General features: G+C 41.5%; 1 protein-coding gene across 1 annotated transcript in view; it reads left to right on the top strand.

Annotated features, from left to right (window-relative positions):
• The first annotated feature begins 7,068 nt into the window (after positions 1 to 7,068).
• slc35f3b (solute carrier family 35 member F3b) overlaps positions 7,069 to 14,142 on the top strand; it is a 46,470-nt gene continuing 39,396 nt past the window's right edge. Inside the window, exons 1-2 of the mRNA XM_085369380.1 lie at positions 7,069 to 7,178; positions 8,052 to 8,266. Of these exons, the coding sequence (XP_085225506.1) occupies positions 7,069 to 7,178; positions 8,052 to 8,266 (325 nt within the window). The remainder of the gene's footprint in view (positions 7,179 to 8,051; positions 8,267 to 14,142) is intronic.

Genomic DNA, 14,142 nt, shown 5'->3' with positions numbered 1-14,142 from the left:
CTGTGGCTACTTTATTCATTTGTTTGTCAGCAAAAGTAAAAAAGAGAATATCTAATAATGGAAATCAGGGCAGTTCAGTTTTGCCAGAAAAAGAAGACGGTTGATGCCAATCTTTTCGTCCCATCGGCGCTGTGCTGTCTGCGGCACACTGGTCCATGATGCTGACGCATAGTAGCATCAGCAGGAACTCTAATCCTTCAGGAATCTGCTTCTTCTCTCCAGCTGTGTGTCAGCCTTACCAGTAATGGCAGATGAATAACAATTGCACCCTAAAGAAATAACACAGGCCTTTGGAACTACAGGGGTCCCGCCAAAAGTTGTGACAGAATTCAGGGTTTTAAAATCAGAGAATATTTTACATCTGCTTTCGACAGGTGTGGGAGAGACGGTCAGTGGTCCACCATATTACTTTGTTTGTTTCATAACTTCTTTTCATAGCTATGATTATGTAAATTATATTTTAAATACACCTAATTCACTCACACAACAGACAGATAAAGTCAATAGTTATTGATTAAATGATAATAAATATATTTATCTATTTTATTCATTCCAGTTTTAAACTTAAACCTTCAAGATGATGGTAAATGGACTCATTCTTATATATTCTAACTCAGCTAGTCACACAATCACTTTTTTTTTTAATGCAAATGCTTTCTATCTAACATTCACACACATTCATACTCCAGTGGATGCATTAGAATGAACACAGATTGGAGTAGACGGGGATCGAACCACCAACCGTTTGAACAGGAGGTGACATGCTCTAACTCCTGAGCCACAGTCACCCCTGATGATGTGAAACGATGCGTGTCAGATTTTGGTAGCAGAGTAAATAGATCACAGAAGATCACAGAAGAAAATCTGCTGCTTCTAATTTGTCATCTGCACATCTTTTAGGGGAGAGGCTGACTCTGCAGGATTGATGACGAAACAGAAAATGTTACAGCAATAATTGATCCGCAAGAAATTCTTCTTGGGAAGAAGGGGCAGCTTTGACTGGATGCAGAGACTGCAGCACACATGACTAGATGTGTTAAGATCTCAGAGTGGAAACGATTACTAACAAAGCACTCAGGGAAACAAAAAGGAAATTAAATATGACCACTCGGAATGAGAAAAAGAACAAGGCCTAAGGAGAAAATCGCACATCAGTCCATGCTACCCTGAGCCTATGCCACTTAAATGTCATGAAAACAACGTTCAGTGCACCACAAATAATGCCTTTCAACAGTAACAAAAACGAGAGACGCCAATGTCAAAATGTCATCTGTTTTTTAATGCTTTTGAGAACAGTGTCAGTGGTACAGTTTCCTGCAGCAGTACAATAAAGGTCAATCAAAGGAACTTGTGAGATGCCGCCAGCACATCACTCCAGAGAGAGGATATGTTAGAAGATAAAGCATATTACAGGAAAATGAGTAGGAAGTTGCATGTGCATCAGAATGGAAGATGAAGAGCTGTTTCTTCAGAGACTGCTCTGCACAAGTTCAACGAGCTTTAGCTCAAGGAGGAGTGGAGAACTTCAGAAGAGATCCCACCAGAAAGCCATATTCAATTACATCACGCACGCATTCATTAAGAGACAAAGTGAATGGTGCAGCGTACCCACTGTTTAGTGATATAAACGATATTTCATCACTGACAGCAAACAAAAGGGGAAGAAAAACAAACAGCTTCACCACAACTGGAAAAACAAAGAAAACTCTGCACAGAACCAAAGAAAATGAACATATTGAAACAGAGAGGATGGCGTGACTCTGCTGCCGGGGACACAGACTGCATTTGCGTCACAGACACGAAGGCATGCAAAATAAACATATGTTTCGTGATGTAAAATGCTTTCTGCTTCGATTGTTTGTGGACGTACCAGCACAAATTGCGAAAGCAGATCTGCTCCGCACGATATGGTCTCCAGCATCCAACTGCACTGCAGATTCATACATAAGAAAAGAGGAATAAGAGACAAAGAACATATGTTTCGTGATACGTGCTGGTTTCTGTTCTGATTGTGTGTTCTGAACGCATCAGGAAAGACTGTCAAAAAACCAGATCTGCTCTGCACCATGTGGTCTCATGCATCCAACCATAAACAAAAAAGACAAAAGACTTTTAATAAACAACGAGGAAACCAGATGTGCCAGTGGGCAGCACACTGATCCAAATCAAGTCAAAGGAGGGCAGCTGGGATGTTACCAGCCGTGCTTTCTCAAAGCAAGTGAGTGCAGTGGAATCACCTGAAGAGGGCTTGATTAGCTTAGAGTCCTATTTTTCTTATGGAAAATAGATAAGGAGAAAATTGTAAGGACTGGAGGCGACTAATTTATTGGAACTGGAACTTAAACAGAGGAGTGCTGGGGGAACCGTTCTGAGACACAGCTCTTCAAGGACAGCCTCATTTGAAACGTATGTAGTTTTAAATGGAGATAAATGTTTTTCATTTCAGCCTCTCAGCAGCTCTTAGTTTGTTTCCTTGAGTCTCTACTGTGCTGCCTTCATAAAAGTTATGAGCCCTGCTGGTTGAAATAACTGTGTAACAGATGATGCCTTCTTTAGCGATGGAGAAATAGATATGTCTGTTTTCATTAGAACAAACCAAAATGCTCCTCGGTCAAACTACAGCGTGATAAGAAATGTAAAATGTCCATAAATCCTCTTAAATGCACAGTAATAAGTGTGACCTTTTTACTGGTTCAGGGTTTGTCTTCACTCTCATCATCGGCCAATCAGCAGTGGCCTGTCGCACTGTTTCCAGGCTGAATGTTGCATTAAATATTGATATTGAGCAGAGACAGGCTTTGCATCATTCTTTTTTTAATGGTATGAAGCTGGCCACCGAAAGAGGAATAACACAAAAGAGTGAGAAAGTAGATCAAAGCTCATAACGTGCAGAACAGAAAATAGCTCAAATTGAGCTTCTGCTGAAGGATGGGAAAATCTATGACTACTTTTCTATCACTGTATCAGTGCTGCTACTTTTCCAGGAGCACCCTGTATTCAGGGAGAACAGTAATTTTGGATTCAGTGTCCTTTATTTTGCAGTCATTCACAAGGTCCACTGAGAAATGCGCCTTAAGAAAATAGACCTCAGTGGAAAAGAGAAGGTGTAAATCGAGAAATTCTTAGCTGATTTCCATTTTTGGCTGGCTCACTTGCTCTCTTTCTTTCTAGGACACTCGAACAGTGAGGATTCATGATTAATGCACCAGTAACACCTGTGCTTCTCACAATTAAATCTGTTCTCCTGTTGCATTCATGAAAACCACTGCGTACATTCTAAGAGGATTTCTGAGTCCTTTATTAGGACCACAAACTACAAAACAAAGTTACCAAAAAGACTTGTCACTTTAAAAAGGAGAAAAACAAAAACATACTGGGGCAATATGGGTCACCTCACAGCAAGACGTTCCTGGGTTTGAATCCACCAGAAAGCTGGGGACCTTTCTTTGTGGAGTTTACATGTTCTCCAAGTGATCATGCTGGTTCCTCCCACTGTCCGAAAACATGCATGGGGTTAGGTTAACTGATCAGTTTTAAGTGGCGCTACATGTCTCTCTGTGTTAATCCAGTGATAGACTGGCAAACTGCCCAGGGTGTCCCCTGCCTTTTGTCCAGTGACAGCAGGGATAGGCTCCAGTAACCCTGAACTGGATAAGTGGAAGAAAATGGATGGATGGATGGATGGATGGATGGATGGATGGATGGACGGGGGAAATGTGTTGCTTAATTTACACACGCATATCCCTATTAAGCCAAAGAAGCTTTTTTTTAATTCAATTCAATTCAGTTTTATTTATATATCGCCAAATCACAACAAAAGTCACCTCAAGGTGCTTTATATTGTATAGTAGATACAGAGAAAAGCCCAACAATAATATGACCCCCTATGAGCAAGCACTTTGGCGACAGTGGGAAGGAAAAACTCCCTTTTAACAGGAAGAAACCTCCGGCAGAACCAGGCTCAGGGAGGGGCGGCCATCTGCTGCGACCGGTTGGGGTGAGAGAAGGAAAACAGGATAAAGACATGCTGTGGAAGAGAGACAGAGGTTAATAACAGATATGATTCAATGCAGAGAGGTCTATTAACACATAGTGAGTGAGAAAGGTGACTGGAAAGGAAAAACTCAATGCATCATGGGAATCTCCCGGCAGCCTACGTCTATTGCAGCATAACTAAGGGAGGATTCAGCGTCACCTGGTCCAGCCCTAACTATGTGCTTTAGCAAAAAGGAAAGTTTTAAGCCTAATCTTAAAAGTAGAGATAGTGTCTGTCTCACGAATCCAAACTGGAAGCTGGTTCCACAGAAGAGGGGCCTGAAAACTGAAGGCTCTGCCTCCCATTCTACTTTTAAATACTCTAGGAACAACAAGTAGGCCTGCAGAGCGAGAGCGAAGTGCTCTAATAGGGTGATATGGTACTACAAGGTCATTAAGATAAGATGGGGCCTGATTATTTAAGACCTTGTATGTGAGGAGCAGGATTTTGAATTCAATTCTGGATTTAACAGGAAGCCAATGAAGGGAAGCCAAAACAGGAGAAATATGCTCTCTCTTTCTAGTCCCTGTCAGGACTCTTGCTGCAGCATTTTGGATTAGCTGAAGGCTTTTCAGGGAGTTTTTTGGACATCCTGATAATAATGAATTACAGTAGTCCAGCCTGGAAGTAATAAATGCATGAACTAGTTTTTCAGCGTCACTAAGAGACAGGATATTTCTAACTTTAGAGATGTTGCGCAAATGGAAGAAAGCAGTCTTACATATTTGTTTAATATGTGCATTGAAGGACATGTCCTGGTCAAAAATGACTCCAAGGTTCCTCACAGGTTCTTTTTAAGAGTAAATCTAATCTACAAAAGTAATATACTCTCTCTCAAGGTTAGAAATGTAACATAAGATGATTTAAGGGAGCAGGAACTATGAAATAATAGTACACCTTTAATAATATTACACCTTTCTCTGTGAGAAAACTGTAGATACTTTTTTCATGACTTACTATTCGACGTGTCACGTAGCAACAAAGCCCACCACAGACGTCACATATTATTAATGAATGTGCTCTATTAAAGTGGGGCAGCTCCATGCAGGGCCCTGCCACTATGAAGGCAGGCTTTGACATTTAATGGAAGGGAGAAATTGTAAGTAACACCTCTGCTTTTCTTGAAATGGCAGGACAAAATGTCAGCTATGTAAAGGTTGATTGGACCTGCTTTTAGGGAAATAAATAGATTGTTTAAGTTTTTTTTAGCAAAAAAAAAACTGGGCTAATTTTATGTTTCTTGGCCTTGAGCTTTGGCTCTCATTTCAAGACAGAGCCATATTTAGAAAGGAGTGCAGTGTCCTGTAGATCGGGGCATCAATTAGATCACTATCAGAGGTCTGCTGGAGTGGAAGATGGTGTACTGGATAGCACAGAATGACTGCTTTGATATGTACGACCCGCGCGTCACAGAGATTTTGCCCACATGATTACGTTTTGGCAAAGACGAAAGTCAAACTGTGAGAATCGATTTGGCCTGGGCTGAGCTGTGAAGTTGAGAGGTGCATTATACAAGATGAACTTGAGCCTCTCCTCCCTAAGGCTGTCAATGAGAGGTGTTGACCTCCTTATCGATGACTCGACTCTACTTTTTTTTTGCCTCAAGTAAAGGCAGGTGCCCTTGCCAACCACCTACCACAACTCTGTGTGAGGTGTGGCTGCATTGATCCATGCAAAACCCATCTTCAAAACACAGTCGGCACACTGCAGTGAGGAGCTCACAGCATGCAGATGCAATGCAGCGGGTGGAGAACAGACCTAAGAGGTATGGACAACACTACCCAATTTAAGCAAGGTAGAGTTTCAGTCTCTGCTTGACCTGCATGTACTGTTTCAGTTTATTTAGGAAGAAGAAGAAAATGAAAGACTTCATTTAAACTTCGTCAGATGTTTAGAGAATGAGAATCATGTTTAGGCTGAACAGTGAGGATGTTTCTCATTTAATAAATCCACATTCATTTTATACCTTGATAGTCAGGACTATTCTAGTAAGTTGATTTGAATTTCCTAGTTGATACAATCACCATCAGTGAGCAATTATCTCACTGACTATACTTCTGATTGGATGTAATCAACCACATCAGACTGTTTGGTTCTGTGTTCGTGAAAATAAGCCTCTTCTTGAATTTCTACCACTGTTCACTCAGAAATTTGAAGCACCGGCCTTGCTATCGCCTTAAAACATTGTTGGAGATCTTCGGTAAAGTACTTATGAATAATAGAACAAAGCGAACCCCAGAGGCTTGTCAAATCCGCAGTAATAGTTGCTGGACAAGATAGCCTGGTAAAGATGTTGGCAGCGTGCTAAGAAACATCTTGAACAGCCTGGACGTGTGTAGCTTATATTTCTGTGACAGCCTAAACATTCAAGAAGGAAAATTCAATCTATCCTGTACTGGAAAAACAATGCAGGAAACAAAAGCAGTACTGCGGGACAATGACTGAGATATGTCAGATTTTTGTGCATTTCTGTAGGAAAAACACTTTTGTTTTTGTCAAGACAGTTGGGTTGATTTACTATTATTCTGCTTCACTGTCATTTAAAAAAAGCTTCAGAGGAGTTGATAAGGCTCTGAGACAGAAATAGCTGACACAATTAGTAAATACAAGAAACACTTCACATTTAAAGCAGGTTTATTTGTCTTTTTTTCCACCTTGAGCTTGGGGAGACTGACTGGTCCTGTTTGAACTATTTAGGGGAACTGTTAAAAAAGGAGAGACTAGTTCTAAAGCATTGCAGTTGCTACAACCTATAAGCTGCAAATCGTGCTGCAACGTACAGCTGCCACACAAATGTCCACTCTGCATGTTCCACATGATGATGCTTCCCGTGAATCCGGCAGATGACGCTGTTGCTGTGCCTCCAGGACTCGGCATCATCCAGAGCGCAGCACTACCTTTTAATGTTGAGACAGTGTGTGCTGTAGAAGCCAGGCAGTCATGTGTTTGTGGTGGTGGGAAGAAGCAGGACGATGCTACTTGTTTCCGTAAGCCTTGGTGAGGATTTGGATTCACAGTAGCTGCCCTGCTGCATGGCCCTGAGGATGTACGGCGATGGAGAGGGCACTGTGTGGGACCGGGTCGGACGGCCCCATCGGGACTGTATGTGCTACCTTGGACCTCCTACCACTTTAATGCCGCTGTAAGACATTTAAACTTTTACTAATGCAGTGAAGCCAATCGATAGGAGGCAGGACGACCTGTTGCGCACTTGATTTCATAGCTACAACGATCAAATAAATTGACTTTATTGAGCTGAGATGTAAAAAATACAAAAACAAAAACATCCCGATTGATGCTTTATACTTAACTGCTTTTGCTGCCTCGTAATAATTGTTTGGAGCCATATTACAATTCTGCAATGGTTATACGGTCTGTGCTAGAGATGTCTGCACAGGGGCACATTTTCCACACCAATTTTCTCTGAGTGGGTCAGTAAATCATGTTTTGCTGTCACATTATGCCAGTAGAAGCTGTCAGGTCGTCGTTACTTTTTGCCAGGTACTCCATACAGCAGAGCCATAGTAGTGCAGATTTCGACCGTTCTTCTTTGTGGTTTACAGACAGCACCAAGTATGCATCTCCTTTGCGTGATAAAAGCACATTTGTTGTAGGGTAGGCGCAGTTTTGTGGTCCAGTGCCTACATGAAGCTGTCACAAATGTCGCTTCTCCATCTCTACAAATCACTCGAGATCGATTCATTAGTTTCACACTCATATAAGTCTATAATAGGCGCTGCACAGTGCATAGTATACAACAAGTGCAGGAGCAGTCACTCTTGCTTAGTGTCTTCACAGTGTTGCCGCGCGCAGGGCCACTGAAGGATGATGATTTCTGTACTGTACGAAGGAGGCGTTGCAGCGGCCCTTAACCCCGGTCTCCGTGGAATAAGCAACACCGACTTTCCTGTTTTACCCAAGGAGAAGTCTTACATCATCGACTCATATACACGCTTTACTTCCCTTTGCCAACTGGCCCCACTTTGTCTCAACACCCCTTGTGCTCTCTTTCCAGCGGGATGCGCAAGTCACCCGACGTGAGCCCGAGAAGGCTTTCGGACATCAGCCCTCAGCTCAGGCAGCTCAAGTACCTGGTGGTTGACGAGGCTATCAAAGAAGACCTCAAATCCTCCCGCTCAGTTGAGGACATCAACAGCGCGTCGATAGAGGAGCGAATATTGCGCATCACCGGATATTATGGATATCAGCCTTGGAGTGCAAGCTACAAGAGTGAGTTACACCTGGAGCTGTTACATTTCTCTAGCTGTCATGAATGGAGGGGTTTATGTAGTGGCCAGAGAGGTCAGGTAGCCCAAATATAAGTACTACCAGATTATAAAGTCCTTCTTATCTTGGACACTGGCTTGGCTTTCAGACTGTGCTAATGTTGAGTCTTGACAGATTTAAGATCAGCCTGGTGTGTTCCCTTGAGTCCAACCCTCTGTGGTGGTGGTGACTCGGAACTTGGTACTATAGCATGCCCAAGCACTGTACACTATGAGGCCTTCACAGACAAAGCTCATCAGTCGGCATCTTCGTTATTATTTACACTAATATGAATGCAGTTTTGTTCCATTTAGAGAATTAACTGTTAAAGTCTGTGTTTCTGGTTGCTGCAGAAGGCGGAGCTGATGTTTGCTTCAGTGGAGCTGGCTGAGCTTGAAGTCAAACAGGGAGAATTTTGCTCAGAGCAATTCATTCTTTGAAGAAAGAAAAGTTGCTAACGTGGCTTTTATTTTCATCTTTCATTTCCTTCTCTGCATAGCTTCACTAGATTTGCACATTTTCTTTTACACATAACATCAATTGCTTGTAACTGCTCTGTAGCCTGTTACTGATGATGGCTTGATGATGTGCTGGATTGCAGTCTTGCTTCACCTGCTCTGTGGCCTCCTGGACTTCCTTGGCATGGTAGTGTCATGACAAACCAGTTTCTCTCCATTTATCTTAATGAATGTTTCACTGGGGTGACTATTTAGTAGATAACATTATGATGACTGACACCAAATAGCTGGAAGGCACTTTTTTGTAAATTTCACAAGAGACTGCAATGTAAATCAGCTGCAAGGCTCCTTTAAAATTCACAGACCTATGGCCACCCTGAACTCAGAGCACTATAAAATTCAAAAGACGGCTTCTCTTCACATTCAGATATATCCTTACAAAAATAATATCTATATACGTAGTATGAAAAAAATATGCATGTTGATCAAAGGGGGCATGTGAGATGCTTCAATTATTCAAATAAAAAGTTTCAGGTAAATAATGGAATAAAAACACAGATATCAATAACTGACTCTAAGCAATTTTTTTTTTAAAGCCCACATTTTCTTCATAAAATCTTACCATCCATCCTTCCATTTTTTTCTGCTTATTCAGTTCATGGCTGGGGTGAGCGTGGGGTAGGGGGGCACCGAAGCCTATCCCAGCTATGATAGGGCGAGAGGGCAGGGTACATGCTTGAACAGGCCGCCACCTTATCACAGGGCTAACATGCAGAGACAGAGAACCATTCACACTCAAATTCACACCTATAGCTAATTTAGAATCACCAATTAAACTAACCCCATGCATGTGTTTGCCTGTGGAAGAAAGCAGGTGAAAACCATGTTGAACATGCAAGGCAGAACGGCAGCAGCATGGGTTCAAACCCAGGACTTTCTTGCTGTGAGGCGACAGTGCTCAACACTGTGAGTGCTAACCCGGCCATACCAAGAGTAAACAAGACGATAAACAAAGACAAAGCAAATATAGAGAAATATTGGTCTTTAGAGCCTTATATGCATATAGCAGTAAGCAAAAGTCTCAAGCCTCCCTTTATTTCTTCTTCATTTCAATCATTTTGAATTTATCTTGTCATTTTTTAAAGTGGTCTTAAGCAATATTCTTCAGGATTTCTGAAAGTTATTCTAGGTTTTGGTTTTGCTTGTTTGCTTGTTTTTCTGTGGACATTGGCTATTATTTGCTCAGTTTCAGTCTAGTCCACACATCCAAACATTTTTTTTGTTTGTTTGTTTGCCACACTGACCTATGAGTGAATAAAAAAAAGCACCTATCTCAAGCGATGAACCAATTTAAAGAACTGTCTTTAGAGACTTTGTTTCTAGCAGTCTGTTTCAAATCACATATTTATATAAAACCCATTTTGCAAGCAATGTTTTTTGTGTGCAGGTGACTTAAATACATCATTAAGAACAATGATTTAAACAATTTCAGCATTTCATTCAGCTCTATACAACTGTAGCTGCATCATTTTAATGTAATGTAATTATAATTATAGTAGCTGTTCTGGAACGACATCACTAAAAATTGCTTGTTAAACTGGAACTGTTTTTATATCAATTGATTGGTACCAAAAATTGGATTCTTTTAGCTTTCTTCTGTTTCTGACAACGCAGTCCAAAAGTAAAATTATTACAGGCCAAATCAATACAGCCTTCAGATCCTCTGAGACCACCGTGTCGCAGGTGTTTTTCGTGGGGACAGAGGTCCCACTAGCCATCCTTTGCACACAGCTGCAGGCTACATGTTGATTGGAGAGCAGCTCAAAAATCTGTAGCTAATGGCTAAAGAGTGGAGGACTGATGCTGAAAGCAGCCAATTTCAAGACAGGTGGGGGGACTGAGTACATCTCAGCAGAGTGTAAAGAATTGCCTGTTTGTTTCATTTACCACCAGCCTTACCAAACTGGCACATGTGCTCTTTAACACAGGAGTGAGCACAGAGAGAGAGGGGAAGAGAGAAAGTGGGAGCTAGTAGTAAGGCATGACTCAGGCTGGGAATGAAAGCTGTGTGTGTGACTTAATGGATCATAGTAATATCCTGAATATGAGTCTGCAGGGATCACACACATGCAGGAGGCTGTAATAGCCCTCTGAGAATTACTGCATGTGCAACAGAGCACAGCATGAAAACCTTGCTTGTTTTTCAGGCCTGGCTCTAAGTTACTTTCCTGTTAGTGGTGTACATGCAAACTCACACTAGACACATTAATCTAGTGTTTTGCTTTTGATGTGTTAGATGCACGTAATTTAGTTTTCCAGTTTATTCCTTATTAGGGTGTGATGGAGCTACAGGCTGTGTTTAGCACGTGTTGATGTTTACACTTCATGCTCGTCTGGCTGCGTACCATGTATCTTGAATCTCTTTTTAACTAATGTGGCATCTTTCACTTTAACCTTTTGTCAAACATGTAAATACCACTAATCAATTCCCCTTAGTGAAGATCAACAAATCGTTCCATTTTCCCTGCTTGGGATAAAAACACACTTACTCCGGCCACAGATGGAGAAATTGATGTCTGGATCAAAGGAAAGGTCACTGGTTACTGGGGAGAATATATTAAGCCGCGATATCTACAGTCAATACATCATCATAAAAATCCCAATTTTTCTATGCCTATGGTTTTTAGTAGGAAGTCCATATAATTGTGTACTTTGTAACTCAGATTAAAGAAGCCGTTACTGGACAGCACAGAAAGGAAAAAGACACTTTAACCAACTTCCTTTGGAACAAAGTGGAAGAGCATTTATAAAACCTGCCCTCATCATGATTAATTAAGCGTAACTGAATGTCCTCTTCTAAGACTGATTAAAATTTTGAGTGAAGAGCGACTCCCTGAAGCAGAATAACGCTCAAAGGTACAAGAAAACTTTATTAAGAGAGTATCATCGCTTTCTTCTTTACCTCAGGAGCCTGTGAAACACACGCTAACAAAAAATAGACATATTTTACTGCTTAATAAAATGTAAACCATTTTAAACTAATTTTTTTTTTGCAGTTACTTAAACTTCTTTCACCTTTGCTGGATATATAAAATGTGCTAAAATGTGAGGTGGTAGTTTTTGAACATGTTGAGGATATTTTAATGCGCCATCATAAAAAGAGAGTTTGCTTGCTGCTGCTGCTCCTTTCAGAGTTTTGCTAAGGCGGGGTTTCCATTCGTAAGTTTGGTCTGCTCGTCATACTTCCTCCCCACAGAGAGAAGTGCTGTTCTCTAAGATTAGACCGTTTCTTTTTCTGCGTAATTGCCTCCTTTGGTTTCTCAGGTTCCACAGAGAAGGGAACAATTTGTCAGACAAACAGACTTTGCTCTTTCTTCTAATATACTTGCACTATCTATCACAAATGTAGTGTCCCCTCTGGTGCAAATTTAGAGCTTCACGAGGCATGAAATGAGGTTAGATTCTATTTTGAGCTCAGGGTTTGGGCATGGTGAGACACAAACGCTGGAGCAGGTTGAAGAAAGCACAGTCTATGCGCATATACAGATTCGCTGCTCGCTGTAACAGGACAGCTGGAAGGGGTGGGCGAGGTGTGGCTTTACTGTGAGAATGACTCCTTTCAACTCTCTGGAAGCTGAGGGGAAAGATGGAAATAGTTATGCAGATGCACTGTCTCACCTGCCCAGCTGCCTATGGATGAATGCAGCTTGCACACTAGCTTAAAACTCCTAAACGACAGCTAAAGATTTCCTTTCCACATTAGTGTTCAACAAATGATGGAAGGCGTAAATGCAGTAAATGCAGCTTTCAATCAACAAAGCAAAAAATAGACATAGTGTACTTATCCTTAGGTTGCATCAATGTAGGGACCAGACTTTGATATCAGCTGATATCATCCCTGTTCATATAGATCTATCTGCAAATGACAATTTACAGACTTTGTCATTTCACCAATTTGTTGTTGGAAACATGTTCAAAGCTGCTGTGATGAAGAACTGACGCAAGAACCAACAAAAATGTAAAACAAACAAACAAACAGGGGGGAAAAACTGGCATTGGCAACTCTCCATTACATTTTGCACGTCAGCAGTGATGTCGCCCCAGAATTGGTGCAGTCCAACTTTTTTTTCTTATTTTAATATTTTATTTCTTGATTTTTATCCTGCCACAGCATAAAAAAACACACCGACACTGCCAGACACTAAAATACAGGCGACTGAAGATGTTGTGACCGCCACGACAGTATTGACATTGAAGACATTATTTCATCTATTAAGTTGTCCAAACCCACCTGGCCATATGTTCAATTCAATTCAGTTTTATTTATATAGCACCAAATTACAACAGCAGTCACCTCAAGGTGCTTTATATTGTACAGTAGATCCTACAATAATACATACAGAGAAAAACCCAACATTCATATGACCCCCTATGAGCAAGCACTTTGGCGACAGTGGGAAGGAAAAACTCCCTTTTAACAGGAAGAAACCTCCAGCAGAACCAGCTCAGGGAGGGGCGGCCATCTGCTGCGACCGGTTGGGGTGAGAGAAGGAAAACAGGATAAAGACATGCTGTGGAAGAGAGACAGAGATTAGTAACAGGTAGGGATGGGTACCGGTGTCCGGTGCCATGATGGCACCGGTTCTGACATTTTTCTTATTTTATTCTCTGTGCCAAGTGGAACTATCACTGTGAAACCTCAGCTTTCTCCAATCCTGTAGCCCCTGTTCAGGTCAAGGGACTCGGCGCACAGAGCAGGCACGGGTCGTGATCATGCTCAGTCGAAGGAGAACATCTGTTTACAGATTCACTATTAAATTTCTGCCTGTTCACATGCGGAGTCATCCACAAAGAAGCATAAAGGGGTAACAGGAAATGAGAGGGCAGCAGAGCAGTGCTTAGGTAAACACTGGGTACCCTGCACAGCTTCTTCTGTGAACTATTCTTCTTCTTTAGTGCATTCATTATTAAAACACTGCTACATGTTTTAGTGATATGCATAACATAGAACACACTATAAAAAACCTAGATACCCAGAGGACTTTAAAATCATGACATATTTATTATTTTATTATGTAAATGGTCTAACAGTGGAGCATGTACAGTATAAGCCCCCCTGGACAAGTGTATTTTTGGCTTTTTACCATCTCCAGTACAGTAGATGCAGCTCCTCTTGCGTAACATCGCATCCATAATTGAGGAGGACGCATAGATCATCACACACCTGCTCCTGAAGTCCAGCTTGTGCTTATTGAACGGGTGGCGCTGCAGTTCAGCTACTGAAGAAACACTTTGAAGATGGGGAAAAAAAAGAAAGAAAATCCAATCTTGTCTCTGCTCTCAGTGTCATCCAAAGTGGTGCAGATTACTGCAGAGAAGTGG

Source organism: Diplotaxodon limnothrissa, linkage group LG13 (assembly GCF_057381915.1).
Source record: "Diplotaxodon limnothrissa isolate DT_005_m linkage group LG13, D_limnothrissa_male_GT1.1, whole genome shotgun sequence".
NCBI classification, from domain to species: Eukaryota; Metazoa; Chordata; class Actinopteri; order Cichliformes; family Cichlidae; genus Diplotaxodon; species Diplotaxodon limnothrissa.
Note: the sequence above shows the minus strand (reverse complement) of the source record. Positions and strands in the feature narration are given on the sequence as shown.